This window comes from Penicillium alfredii (assembly GCF_028826965.1).
Source record: "Penicillium alfredii strain IBT 34128 chromosome Unknown utg000004l_segment0_segment0, whole genome shotgun sequence".
In the NCBI taxonomy this organism is placed as follows: domain Eukaryota; kingdom Fungi; phylum Ascomycota; class Eurotiomycetes; order Eurotiales; family Aspergillaceae; genus Penicillium; species Penicillium alfredii.
The window spans coordinates 3,264,149-3,276,758 of NW_026622701.1; the positions used below are offsets into that span (position 1 = coordinate 3,264,149).

At 51.8% G+C, this 12,610-nt stretch overlaps 5 protein-coding genes across 5 annotated transcripts; 2 read left to right on the forward strand and 3 right to left on the reverse strand.

Annotated features, from left to right (window-relative positions):
- Positions 1 to 107: 107 nt before the first annotated feature.
- NUU61_002880 (uncharacterized protein) lies at positions 108 to 1,505 on the reverse strand (the record flags this gene model as incomplete). Its single annotated transcript, XM_056653462.1, has 3 exons — positions 108 to 348; positions 416 to 1,281; positions 1,377 to 1,505. The coding sequence occupies 3 exons, from the start codon at positions 1,503 to 1,505 to the stop codon at positions 108 to 110; spliced, it is 1,236 nt and encodes a 411-aa protein (XP_056514529.1).
- A 586-nt stretch (positions 1,506 to 2,091) lies between these two features.
- NUU61_002881 (putative PB1 domain protein) lies at positions 2,092 to 4,058 on the reverse strand (the record flags this gene model as incomplete). Its single annotated transcript, XM_056653463.1, has 5 exons — positions 2,092 to 2,121; positions 2,193 to 3,329; positions 3,382 to 3,717; positions 3,773 to 3,922; positions 3,984 to 4,058. The coding sequence occupies 5 exons, from the start codon at positions 4,056 to 4,058 to the stop codon at positions 2,092 to 2,094; spliced, it is 1,728 nt and encodes a 575-aa protein (XP_056514530.1).
- Positions 4,059 to 8,457: 4,399 nt separating this feature from the next.
- On the forward strand, positions 8,458 to 9,097 carry NUU61_002882 (PaaI family thioesterase; the record flags this gene model as incomplete). The annotated part of the gene is made up of 2 exons (XM_056653464.1): positions 8,458 to 8,547; positions 8,609 to 9,097. The coding sequence occupies 2 exons, from the start codon at positions 8,458 to 8,460 to the stop codon at positions 9,095 to 9,097; spliced, it is 579 nt and encodes a 192-aa protein (XP_056514531.1).
- A 499-nt stretch (positions 9,098 to 9,596) lies between these two features.
- NUU61_002883 (copper chaperone CCS1) lies at positions 9,597 to 10,588 on the reverse strand (the record flags this gene model as incomplete). The annotated part of the gene is made up of 4 exons (XM_056653465.1): positions 9,597 to 10,129; positions 10,219 to 10,368; positions 10,432 to 10,504; positions 10,571 to 10,588. 4 exons carry the CDS (start codon positions 10,586 to 10,588, stop codon positions 9,597 to 9,599), a joined length of 774 nt encoding a protein of 257 aa, XP_056514532.1.
- A 337-nt stretch (positions 10,589 to 10,925) lies between these two features.
- Positions 10,926 to 12,425, forward strand: NUU61_002884 (uncharacterized protein; the record flags this gene model as incomplete). Its single annotated transcript, XM_056653466.1, has 2 exons — positions 10,926 to 11,476; positions 11,558 to 12,425. The coding sequence occupies 2 exons, from the start codon at positions 10,926 to 10,928 to the stop codon at positions 12,423 to 12,425; spliced, it is 1,419 nt and encodes a 472-aa protein (XP_056514533.1).
- Positions 12,426 to 12,610: the final 185 nt, after the last annotated feature.

The following is a 12,610-nucleotide window of genomic DNA, read 5'->3' on the forward strand; positions in this document are numbered from 1 at the left end:
ACCATGGATGAATACCACTGAATGTAAACACCGAGTATGAAGATGATGATGCGATATATACAGACTCGGAGGGAATCCCTGTCTAGACAATAGAAACACCATGCTAATCAAAAAACCAAGTCCCACACCACCAGCCACGTACACAGACCCACGGTCCCCCAGAACACCGCCTGCGCCGTACTCCGCCGCTCGGTGGCACGCTTGAGCTCACGATTGCCGCGGCCGACATTCGTCTGCGTGGTATCTGCGTCCGTGACGAGCTGCGCGATGTACTCTTCCTGGGTGGCCAGGTGCGAGACGAGGGTTTCTTGGAGCGAAGAGATTTCGACGAGAGATTTCTCGGCGTTTCTAAATAATATAGTTAGTATCATGACATCCAAAAGAAAATAGAAGGGTGGAAAAAGGAATAACATACTGGACTTTCCCCAACGTATCCTGGTAATGCCGTAGCATGGAATCATTCTCCTCAGCAAACAGCTGCAACTGCTCCGGCGAGAGCTGCGACTCGATCTGTGCGGTATCGGCATCACTGAGAACCGCCGCATCAGGAGCAGATAAAGGCGGCGACGCAGCTCCTGCACCCGAACGCCGGCGACCAGCCTCGGCCGGGCCCACGGATTCCTTCCTTGACCGTGCAGCCGCAGAAGAAGGGGGAAGACCGCCAGCAGTAGCCTTATAAAGCACACTCTTCTCCTTCTCCCGCACACGCTCAATACGCTTCTCAACCATCTCGCGCTGCACACTCGCCGCACCCTCGAGCCCCCGGCGCAAAAACCACAACACGCTTTCCCTCACCGTGCGGACCGAGCGCGCGCGCTCTTCCGCCTGCATCTGCTCCACGGATTTGCCATCGGGGGCAGTCTCGGCCCCGCTGTCACCCAGGGCGCCTGAGCCGCCGGCCCAGCGCCAGAGCAGCGCGCCGGCGGCGCTGTGGCCGTACTGCTTGCGGAGGACGGTGGACTCGGTTTCTTGGCGCAGGGATTCTGCGGAGGCGAGGTTGGCGATGGAGGCGGCGAGGTCGCGGAGGAGGAGGGCGGTTGAGGAGTCGACGGCGTCGCGCTCGGGGTCGGTGAGGTGGGTTTGGGTTTTGGAGGGGGTGTGCTGGTGCTGTGGTGGGAGGGTTCCCTTTCCGGTGGGAGTAAATGACGGTGAGGAGAAAGATGGAGAGGTTTTGTGGGTTCGGGCATTGCTTGCGCGGCGTTGCGATGCTGCTGTTGTTGTGGACAGGTAGGCGTGTCGGATGGATTGGAGGTATTGGAGTAGAGAGTGGATGTGGGAGTTCTGGGGGAGATATTGTTAGCATATTAAACTCTCTTCTTTTCGTTTCACTCTGTACTATCTTCTCCCGAAGGCATTGGTGTGCCTCGCAGACTCACAATTCGATATGCTTCTTTCAGGAACTCGTCGGCGGTCTCGGTGGAGGGCCGCCGGGTCTTCGGGCTCGGAATTGAAGAGCCATGTTTGGTGGACAGAAGCTGGTTCAGGGCTGGTGTGAGGTCCGTCATGGTGAACAGGCTTGGGTCATAGTTCTGGTGGTGATCAAGAGAGGTGGGTTGTCAACAAGACAACGTCACTGCACTCTTGGTCTGTGCCGCACCCTGCACTCCTTCCTATTCAGGGAACCCTGTATCTACCAGGCTGCTGGATGTGGTAGCTTCTGGTTCAACCCGCAGTTATACAATAAAACAGAGCAGTAAGATTAAGATGAAAATTTCTGGCAGATTCCAAATGAGGCTTCTTAATACAGGGAGCCTATTTCTGCTATCGAATATGACAGAAGATGAATATATTTATTCGAGTTGAAGAATAATTATACCATTTGGTTGGGTATTGGATTGTTACTTCCAAACAACCCAAAACATGTGTAATTAGAGTCGAAACTGAATATTGTTATGACTAAAATCAAAACATATATGGCTACTTGAACGCCGTAATGGATGATACACCATGCCTATAAGTAGGTGCCCATTCATGCTTATGAGTATTCTCAAAATCCAAGATATTTCAATATATTCGTGTATCTAAGCAAACAGGGTATAGACAATCGAAAGGCTAATATCAAACGTCATAAATGCAGCATCTCGTCACGTATCAGATCATGGACCGCTCTTCCACCCAGACCTAGATTCAGAAAGAAAAAAACGTCAGTATAAGGCATTGCTAAGAAACTCCCGGGGTTGAATCTCATTCACCTCCATCTTCCCCATCTCGGTGCCTTCTCGATGGGCAACCTCACGAGCCGAGCTCAAGAGCAGATCCAAATCCTCCTGGTCCACCATGGTAATCATATCACCATCATCCTGAACCTTCAACTTCAACGCACAGCGAAATCCAAACTTCTCCCGGATGCGGGCCTCGAACTCGGCGAATTCTACCGTCTCCCCGATCATGATATACCGTGTGTCATCCGGGGCATGCACTTTGGTGCGGAATTTGCGGATCTCAGGTCTTCGCGGCGCCGGCGCTGGCGACCGTGGCCGCCGTTGCTGGGGTGCGAGTGGTGCTGGCACCGGCGGCGGCATGCCTACCATCTCGAAGCCTCCGTCGTGCAGGGGCTCGCCGTCGCAAACGTCGCTGTCGTATTCCTCTTCTTCTTCGATGAATTGTGGTGGCTGGTGTCGGGGTAATCGACCCCAGCCGGTGTTGGTCGGGCGGTAGTGGTTGGCGTACGGATCGTATGCGTTTGCATTACTCCCATAGTCCGACTCAGGCGGAAAGTTCGTGTCGCTGAGGTTTCTTCGATGACCAGCCCGCTCGCGAGAATATGCTTCTCGACTCGGCTCCTGGCCAAAGCCCCGCATGTTTTGGCGCGATGGCGGGCCTCGAGGTTCTGATGCGGTCCGTGTAGTCCCGATGCGCGGTTTCTCGGCTGCTACTGCTTCCGGGGCCCCAAACCGGCATTCTAGCCCAGCCCCCATCCGATCGAGGTCTAGTCGAGGCGGGCGGGCGGCTCGAACAGATGATGAGCGCTGATGCGTAGAAGAACCCTCCTGTCCTCCAATCATTGAGCCATCGTTGGCTGTTCGGTCCTCAGGCGGCGGCGTCGGCGGGAAGACGTTGCGGTTTAATGGCGGTTCTGACTGCTGGCGACTGCGACTGTTGGGGTTCTTGTGGACGAGATGTGTGGCGGCAAATGACACTCCTTCACGGCCCTCGAGGGCCGCTGGGTCAATGATCAATGGCTTCCATCGAGGGTCTGGACCTTGCTTGCGATCTGATGCGGCAACTAGTCGGGCCTTGCCCAGGTAGTCCTTCGTTTTGAGGTTCTTGACTTTGGCTGCGCTTGGGCGATATACAACCCCCACAGGAATTGAGAACACGGTATAACCCTGATGGCATGTTAACCACACAATCACAGGTATGTGAATCGAGCCGACCTACCTCTGCGTTTTCCCGAATTGCATCGTTGATCACATCATGGTCCGGTGTGACCTTCTCCTTGGCCGCATACTCGATGTCCTGCATGCCCGGGCCCAGCTGCCGCAGATAGACATAGCACAGTCCGCGATTAAACAACACCTCACACGAAAACAGTCGGAATGCCAGGCCTAGCTGCTCATAGTCGATTGACGTGTTCCCCCGAAGGTAGAGTAGAGTGTCGTTGAAGTTAGCCAATGCTTCTTCAAAATCCCCGAGTAGAAAATTCGACACGCCCTGCTGAAAGTAGGCAATGGCAAGATATCGGTCCAACCCAACCGCGCGTTGATAGCATTCCACCTACACCGACACCTTAGTTTAGAAATCAAATCATCCTGCCTCCAATGGTACGTACTGCCTGCTCATGTTCGCCGAGTGTCGCATAGATGACTCCACAGTTGAACAGAATCTTGGATGTGTCGGCAATCAAATCGAAAAACCGCAGTGATTCTTCAAATTCCTGGTTATCATAGGCATCTAGAGCGTGGACCCAAATCTCGATCTCCTGTACCGGCGATTGTCGTCAGCGTTGAGATTCCAAGATGTCGCAGTTTACTTTTTCTGACCTGTTTCAAGGACATGGCGCCCGGGTCGGGCGTTGTCTGCTCAACGAAGCCTCCTGCGCCGAATTGAGGAGGCATATTGAATGGTACAAGGATTTCACAGTCGACAAATTCTGTCCATCCAAACTCCAACGGCAAAGAGGGGATGTTCCTGATTCAAGTACCGTGGTTTCCGTGGGGGCGAGGTGAACTACGACTCAGCGCAAGCCGTACCAGAGTTCAGTTGTCAGACTCGGGGAAAGTGACCGGATAACGGATATGAAGTGGACAGAAGACCACGGAGAAGTGCCAAGGCTGAATCAGAAATCGTACGAGGCTGGATAGAATCCAGGGCCGAGCTGGTGCGGGGGATACTCGAGATCAGAGAGAGTTGTCGCAAGCCTGGAGCCCCTTCGGTTTCGAGAACAAAAGCCTCGGTCGCTTAGAGAGTGACAGGGAGTGACAGCTCGAGGGCAAATTGAACCGAGGGATATATTTATAGAAAAGAAAGTGGATGCGATCGAGAATATTTGCACACGGATGACTTCACTGTTGATCTGCGGGCACTGGACCGTGGAAAGACCCCAGGAGAGGGTGCGCATGGATCGGAGAGAAAGGAGAGAAAAGGAGAGAAAGGAGAGAAAAGGAGAGAAAGAATATAGCAAGCAGTAAGTCACAGGGAGCAAGAAGCAGAGAAAGAAGAAAAGAAGAAAATGGAGGGGCAGGGAAGCTCCCAAGCGCCCAGGGGTGATGGGCCCAAAAATAGCCCGTGCTGCAGCATTTATGCGCTGTGATGGGCCTGTGATGGGCTTTTCTGACTTGGGGCAATCCAGACATCTGGACTTTTCTTCCCGACATCTTGATTTTTCGACTTCATCGAGTCAGCCAGACCTTGAAGTGGGCCTCGAGACCCATCAACAAGCCGTTTGGGAGACTGGGTACGGACGGGCCGCGTCTGGGATCCGAGAATGCGGGGGATCTATCACCATGGCCAATTTGCCTGAGAGATTACATGGTGCGACATGATCAGCCTAATATTCATTTCTTTTTCCTTCTTTTGTCAGTCAGGGGCACTCGCTAGGATTGCCTGAATCGGTTCAGGGGAAAGGGATCACTTCCGATTCCCACATGTTGCAAGGATAATAAAAAAAGGAAAAAAAAAAGTTGCAATTTCCGGGGAGATCTCACCGTCATTTATACCCCAGGCGACTTTGGTAGGTACAGGGGGGCAGTTCCTGATGACAGTTATTCCTTTGCCATACTGATAATGATAATCATAATGATAATCAAACAGATATTAGCACCTCGGCAGTTGGCTGGCTTCAAGACCCGCAGAGACTAGCAATATATATCGCAATATTGGTAGTGAAATCCTGCGGCCCCTGCGTTGGATACATCTATAGCCAAAGCCGATCAACTGTCACCCCACAAGATAATCAGTCGTAAGACCCCTCATTACTATTATGTTAATAGTCATATAATAATGATGATGATCAGAATGACGGGCTCAGTATTATAGGTTTCAAGGCTATACCTATCCCTGCTCTACATACTGTCTTAGGGCTACGAGGGCCGAAGAGAACGAAGTGTGCCCCTCTTATAAGCAAATGCCGCAGTCCACGCCAATCATGTCCCACTTATTCCTGCTTGCGTAGAAAAAAGAAACCACAATAATAAAATAATAATAATAATAAGCAAAAAGTAAGAGCGGTGTAGATCAGATCTCCCAAGCATAACCACCCGGGAAGTATACCTAGGCAGCCAGAGGCAGGTACAATAGCCCTGAACCAGTTCCTGCATATCTCATGCAATCTTGGGTCATCATTGCTTGTCGTCCTTGGCAATACTACCTGGGTAGAATCCCAATATTGAGGCTCATCCTTCGACGTCCAACCCGGTCCTGGGTATGAAGCATGTGAGAAAGAGAAAGACACTGCCTAGGTGGTGTCAGGCACCGATGTGGATCACACCATTTCTCTAGGGAATCCTGCAAATGCAGTGAAGATTTTTTTTTTTGGTTGCCTTCTGGGTCTACGAATAATGGACACGGTGCCTATCACACCATTTATTGCCCAGCAAGTTAGTGCTCCCAATATCTCATATGATGTACATGTAGATACTTTTGTTCACATACACTCGTAGGCACACAAAAACCATATCTAATAATAGGACTTTATCTATCCATGTGGCCATGATTTTGAATTTGGATACCATGTAAGCTTTGTTCTCCCCCGCCATCCCAATTCCCTGGGGCCAATCCTGGATGAAGTTAGCTGAGAGATGATCAGTTCAAATCAAATTTTGCATGAGCCCTGCCAGGACTACATGCCTCCATTTGGTCATAGTGTACTTAAGAGAGAGTCAGGCCCTCAAACCACGCCAAACAGGAAGCTAGAAGGGGAATTCCCGACCATGAACTGCTTGCTTTAGGATGATCGTCCCGGCGTGTATTCTAGACTTGGTCGCTATCTCTCAATAAATGCACCCAATACCAGTCATAAAGCGGGAACACAATCCCTGGTACCAGTCAAGTCGAAAAATCCAGACGAACCCACGCCATTTCTTCTATGAACGGCCAGGGAGGGATTGACCCAGAGACAAGTGGAGACAAGAAATAATAATAATAATAATAATGATAATAATAATGGCGTTTGGTCCCTGGATTGTCGATCGCTGCCAATGCGCTGCAGCCAAGAAAACGAGGTTCCAAAGTTTGCTGGAATCTTGGACGAACTTAATCGACTATCAATTGCTGGTTTTTGGGTTACGCTGACAGGCTGCTTATTTGGAATGACACTCTATCATGTCTTCACTATCACTATCTATAGATGTAGAGGTAGAATGCTTGATCACCCCTGGAGATAGTCTGGAGATAAGAATTGCTCACTTCTATCTTGTATAGACTGTGAGTACACACCACCAGCCCCCAAGAAATGGTGGACCGTATGGTATAGTTTAAATAGCTTAATTGCACTAATTGTCCAAGGCCTATGGCCCCGGCCCCCTTTTCCGTTGAATCCTTCCAAACTCATTTTTATTTTTTTGGTTTCTTTTCTCCCCGTTCGATTGCAATGGATTGATAACGTGCGCGCATGTCGGGGGGGGGGTCCTCAGTAGTTTTGGCCCCTACATAACTATGAACCGTCTCTCCCCACTTTTCCTTTGGAAACATGCGATGCTCGGCCCTCTTCCGTCTCTCTCTCTCTCTCTCTCTCTCTCTCTCTCTCTTCTCTAGTGACAAACGTCCCAAATCCATATGCATGCACCCTGAGTCGTGGCCTCGCAACGCGGACAAATCCGGATCATCGATATCAATACCCGTGGACGCCACAGGCACTGCTTACCCTGCAATCGCAGATTAAAATTTAGATTTTATTTTCTTTCTCTTCTATTTTTCTTCTCATCATTCTCACTGAATCTCCAAAGTTTGAGCCTATTTCATTCACGGAATATTTCGCTCATCGAGTAATTTGAAATCCTTCCAAGGTTCCCAGATGGTGCGGATGAAGGCGTGTTTATACGCCACAAGTCGACTATCATCCAGCTTCAGCGCGCGCCCCCCACTTTCTCAGTGAGGATTTAACGCCGGGAGATTTACCCAACATAGGGCCTGGGCTCCAGGAACTCCTTCTCTGGCCCCCGTGGTAGTATCTTTTGTTCAAGTTGAGTGAACAAGGGGGGGGCACGGGCTTGAGGGGGGGGGCCGCGCTAGTGAGAGAAACCGGCTTGTGTTGGACCGGCCCCCAATGGCGATCGAAATGGCATGCCGAAAGTCGGGCTGATGGTCAACGGGTGCCAAAGGATCGGCCTGCATTTTCGAAGATTTTGATTATTTTGTGGGACCTGATGATTTGTTTCGGGGGTTTTTGCTCTTCTGTTTCTTGCACATTTACTATGAGAAAAAAGAAGAAGACTAACAGAACAATAGAAAAATCGGAACAAAGCAAGTCAATGACTCGAGACCTGATAAGATCAGCAGCTGCGACAGTTTCAAGCCAATGAGCCTGTGCTCTCATTTTATGCCACAAGTGGAGCCCGTCTTCAACCTTGAAGGATTTGGCACGAAGTGGGATACTGCAGCTATGGCCGCCGCGCTAAGGAAACGTGTACAGCGGACCCGGATCCTTCGAGGCTGTCCCAGGAATCTGGTTGCATATGCATTGTCTCATTGCTGCTCTTCGAGGCCTTTTTTTTTTCCCATGTGGATCATTTGGGTCAATTGCTTATCAGACCAATTTCCTCGACTCCGGGGTATTTCTAGTCTGCAGGACCCCCCTGGTTCATGAAGTGATTCAGTGGTATGGCATCCATTCATCTGAAACTCTCCTCTCTACTATATTCCTGTTTGCTTTGAGCTTCGAGTCAAAGCTTCGTGACGACACTCGTTTCGTTGGTCACTTCTATATCAATCCTCTTTTATACTTCCCACATACTTCACCATCTTAATTTCTACTTTTTTTATTCCATCATGGCCTCCATCTTCAGATATATGTCCCGCATGGGCCAGCAGCTGGGCCTGATGCGCTCCTACGGCGCTGCTCTGCAGACCCCAGGCCGCCGCAGCTACATGAAGAGCATTCTGGTCGAGGTATGTTATTCTACTTCTACTTCTTTCTTTGTGCAAAATCGCTAACATATCTCATGTATAGCCCTGGCTCCAGGCCCCTCCCCCACCACCAACCACCAACACCGTGTCCGCCGCCGTGCCCCCCACCGTCCCCCCAACAGAAGACCGCCCCAAGACGCTCTCTCTGCGCCAGGGCCTGCTGCACGGCTACCGCCCGGACATCCGCACCAACGGCAGCGGCCGCGAAGCCAACGCCGCCCTGACCCTGGCCCCGCATCAGAAGATCTGCTACTACCCGGGCAAGCTGCACGGCGGATACCAGGCCTTCCTGATGGACCAGCTGTTCGCCGACTGCTGCTCGCCGGCCCTGACGGCCAACCTCAGCATCGACTACATGCGGCCCATTGTCCCCGAGACCACTCTGCTGCTGGATGTGTGGCCGGCTAAGATCGAGGGCCGCAAGATCTTTATGGAGGGCTCGATTATGGTCCCTGAGGAGACGACTGGCGAGATGGTGCCTGCTGCTAAAGCGAAGGCGCTGTTTATTCTTCCCAAGAACAAGGTTGTCTAAAGATATACCCTGATGGTCTTGGGTGATTGCTTGGATTCTTTGCATATTTTTCTTTCTCTTTCTACCTTTCTTTCCTTCTACCCTTTTTTTTTTTTTTTCTTTTCTTTTTCTTTTTCTTTTTATGATGGGTTTGGCTTTTGGCGTTTTCTTGGGTGGTGGTTTGTTTGACTCGGTGTTTCTTGGGAGTTCTTTTTATACCTCTGCTTTTCTGGGATACGTTTAATGACTTGAAGAGAGAGACGAGATCCTTGAATTGGACTTTGAGAATCAAGACATTATATGATATATGCAGAATACTATTACAAAGTATTAAATCTTTACAAGATCTTAAGTTGTTCCATACCAAAGATGATCCACACATAGGCAGACAGTCAATATTGCAAACTAGAAGATATCGCCAACTCATGCTAGGGTATTGAAGCACGCTACACCTCCACCAACCTCGAACACCACCCCACCCCATATCACACAAAACCTCAATCACAAAAAGAAAAAGAAACTAAACCATCCCCTGCCCAACCTGCTCCTGTCTCTCCTGCCAAACGTTCTTCCCAGAACACGAGCACACCATCTTATCATTATCCCACACGCCCGCACTGCGCGCAATAACTCCAACGAGGGTATTCTCGTCCTCGCGACGAAACGGTCCCTCAGTACTCTTCGAGACAACCATACTCCGCCCAATAAGCTCCCAGATGGCCACGGGCCGGTCGAGGAAGACATTGCCCATTCCCTTCTCGTCGACATCGACACTCCCAAAGATTCCGCGGGGCGTCTTTCCTGTCGGCGGTGCAATGGCATCGCCGCCGAACACCTTCGCCTTCAAAGAATCCCAGATGCCGCCTGTTGACGCGGCGCCCTGCGAGATGTCGCCGGCTTCGCGCACAGTGGCGGTGTACTGGCCCGGAGAGAGGCCATTAATCGTTAGATCGACGAGGGTCATGGTCGAAGACACTTGCACCATGCGGGCTAGGCCGCGGATCTTATTGGAGACGCTGGGGGAGTGTGTTTCGAGGATGCAGACAGCTGAGCCTGGGAAGCGAGCGAGAATTAGATTTAGCATTTCAAGAATAGTTGATCAAGTAGAGAAAGAAAGTAGAAAGTAGAATGGTGAGACACACTGTTAGTTGTGCCGCTGCCGCGGAGGATCGCATCCCGGCCGGTGCTCTGGATCGCGGATACAATGGAACTCGGCGGCGCGGTGCCTTCGATGAAGACAAGCTGGTCTTTGAGACTCGCCTCGACCTTGTTAATGCCTATGTTGCGAACCACTTTTTGTCAGATTGTTGTTTGAGGAAAGCAGAGGTACTGATCTATCGGCATTGGTAACGGACCTTCGACCTTGTGTAGGGAGCTGGAGATGTCCTTTACGCAGCCGCCGCAGGTCATTGGGACCGCAAAGGTCGTCTATATGCAGAATTATTCATGAGTATCTGGTGTCGCGAACGAATCTCTAGTCCGGGACCAGCTCACCTGGAATGGCTCAATCATGGCGGGGGGATAGGGAATAGATCCGCTGTTGGGTTATGTCGGGAAATGAAGGGGGAAAGAGGAAGAAGAAATGAGAGTATAACGATAGGAGAAGAGACAAGAGCAATGAAACCCAGGAATTGTCTGCTATACGCGTATAGTCGTGGTCAAGAAAAGGCGGGGGCAATTTGGATTTCAAATCGGCGATGGACTTCGGCCCGTTTCTTCCCCAGAAGAAACGTCATCCCGAAATCTCTCCCCTGCCGACCCTCGATCCTCTCAGCACGGAGGCCCTGAGAGGCAACACACAAGTAACTACCTCTCAAAAAAGATAGAGAGGGGCAGAAAGAGAAAAAAAATGTCGGCCAAATCTCGATGGGCCGACGACGACCCAGAGACCGAAGCCATCGTCGCGCAACAAAAACGCGAAAAGGAGGAAAAGCGACGCGCCAAAGCCGAGAAACAACGCCAGCTGGAAGAGAAGGAGAAGAAGAAGAAGAATAATGACGAGAACACCCAGGCAGCAATCAATGGAGAGTCAGGGCCCCCGAAGAAGCGCCTCCGTCTATCCAATGACCCCGATGCGCCCCCGACCACCGCCGAGGTCGACCAGCAGGACCGCAAGAAACAGTCGAGCTTGTTGCGGTTCCCCGTGCGTGAATGGGGGCCCTGCAGACATGTGGATAACTTCGAGCGCTTGAATCATATCGAGGAGGGCTCTTATGGATGGGTGTCGCGCGCCAAGGATATCAACACGGGCGAGGTCGTCGCGCTGAAGAAGCTGAAGATCGAGAACTCGCCGGACGGGTTCCCTGTCACGGGGCTACGGGAGATACAAACGCTTTTGGAGGCGCGACATTCGAATGTGGTTTATTTACGGGAAGTGGTCATGGGGAATAAAATGGACGAGTGAGTGAGATTTGGCGCTGTTAGGTGCTTATCACATTTTGGGTATCGCTAGGGATTGCTGACCCGCTTCGTTCTGATCAGTGTGTTTCTGGTAATGGATTTCCTGGAGCACGACCTCAAGACCCTCCTCGACGAAATGCGCGAGCCCTTCCTCCCATCCGAGATCAAGACCCTGTTGTTGCAGGTAGTCGGAGGATTGGAGTTTCTGCATGCGCAATGGATCATGCACCGCGACCTCAAAACCTCCAACCTCCTCATGAACAACCGCGGCGAGATCAAGATTGCAGATTTCGGCATGGCTCGCTACTACGGCGACCCGCCACCCAAACTCACCCAGCTGGTCGTCACGCTGTGGTACCGATCACCGGAGCTGCTGCTAGGCGCCGACAAGTACGGGACCGAGGTCGACATGTGGAGCATTGGCTGCATCTTCGGCGAGCTCCTCACCAAGGAGCCCCTGCTGCAGGGCAAGAACGAGGTCGACCAGGTCTCGCAGATCTTTGCGTTGACGGGGCCTCCGAACTCCCAGTCCTGGCCCGGCTTCCGGTCCCTGCCCAATGCTAAATCCCTGCGTTTTCCGCCGTCCGCGCCGGCCCCGTCATCATCGGGTTCCTTGCCTCTGTTGCCTCGCTCTCGTTTTCCCTACCTCACTAATGCCGGCCTCGGCTTGCTCTCTTCGCTGCTGGCGCTGAATCCCGCTGCCCGGCCCTCGGCTCAGCAGTGCCTCGCTCACCCGTACTTCCGGGAAGATCCGCGCCCGAAACCGCGCGAGATGTTCCCAACCTTCCCGTCCAAGGCGGGCATGGAGAAGCGTCGTCGCCACCACACCCCCGAGGCCCCCAGACGCGGCCAAGAAGCTCCCGAGCTGGACTTTGCCGGCGTTTTCGGAGGTGCCCCCGGCGGGGATACCGGCGAGGTGGGAGCAGGGTTTACGCTTCGTTTAGGGTAGAGGATTATAACCCTAGTCGGCTTCTAGCTACGGCGCTTTGAGCCCACGCACCATCAGAAACATCTATGGATAATTCCCGCGCTGATTGGGATTTGACAGAATGAACCTGCTGTTCAAATTGGATTCTTCAAAAGAATGGCTTGCGCGGACAGCGCCCCCATCCTCAGCATTGGTCCGCTGAGATA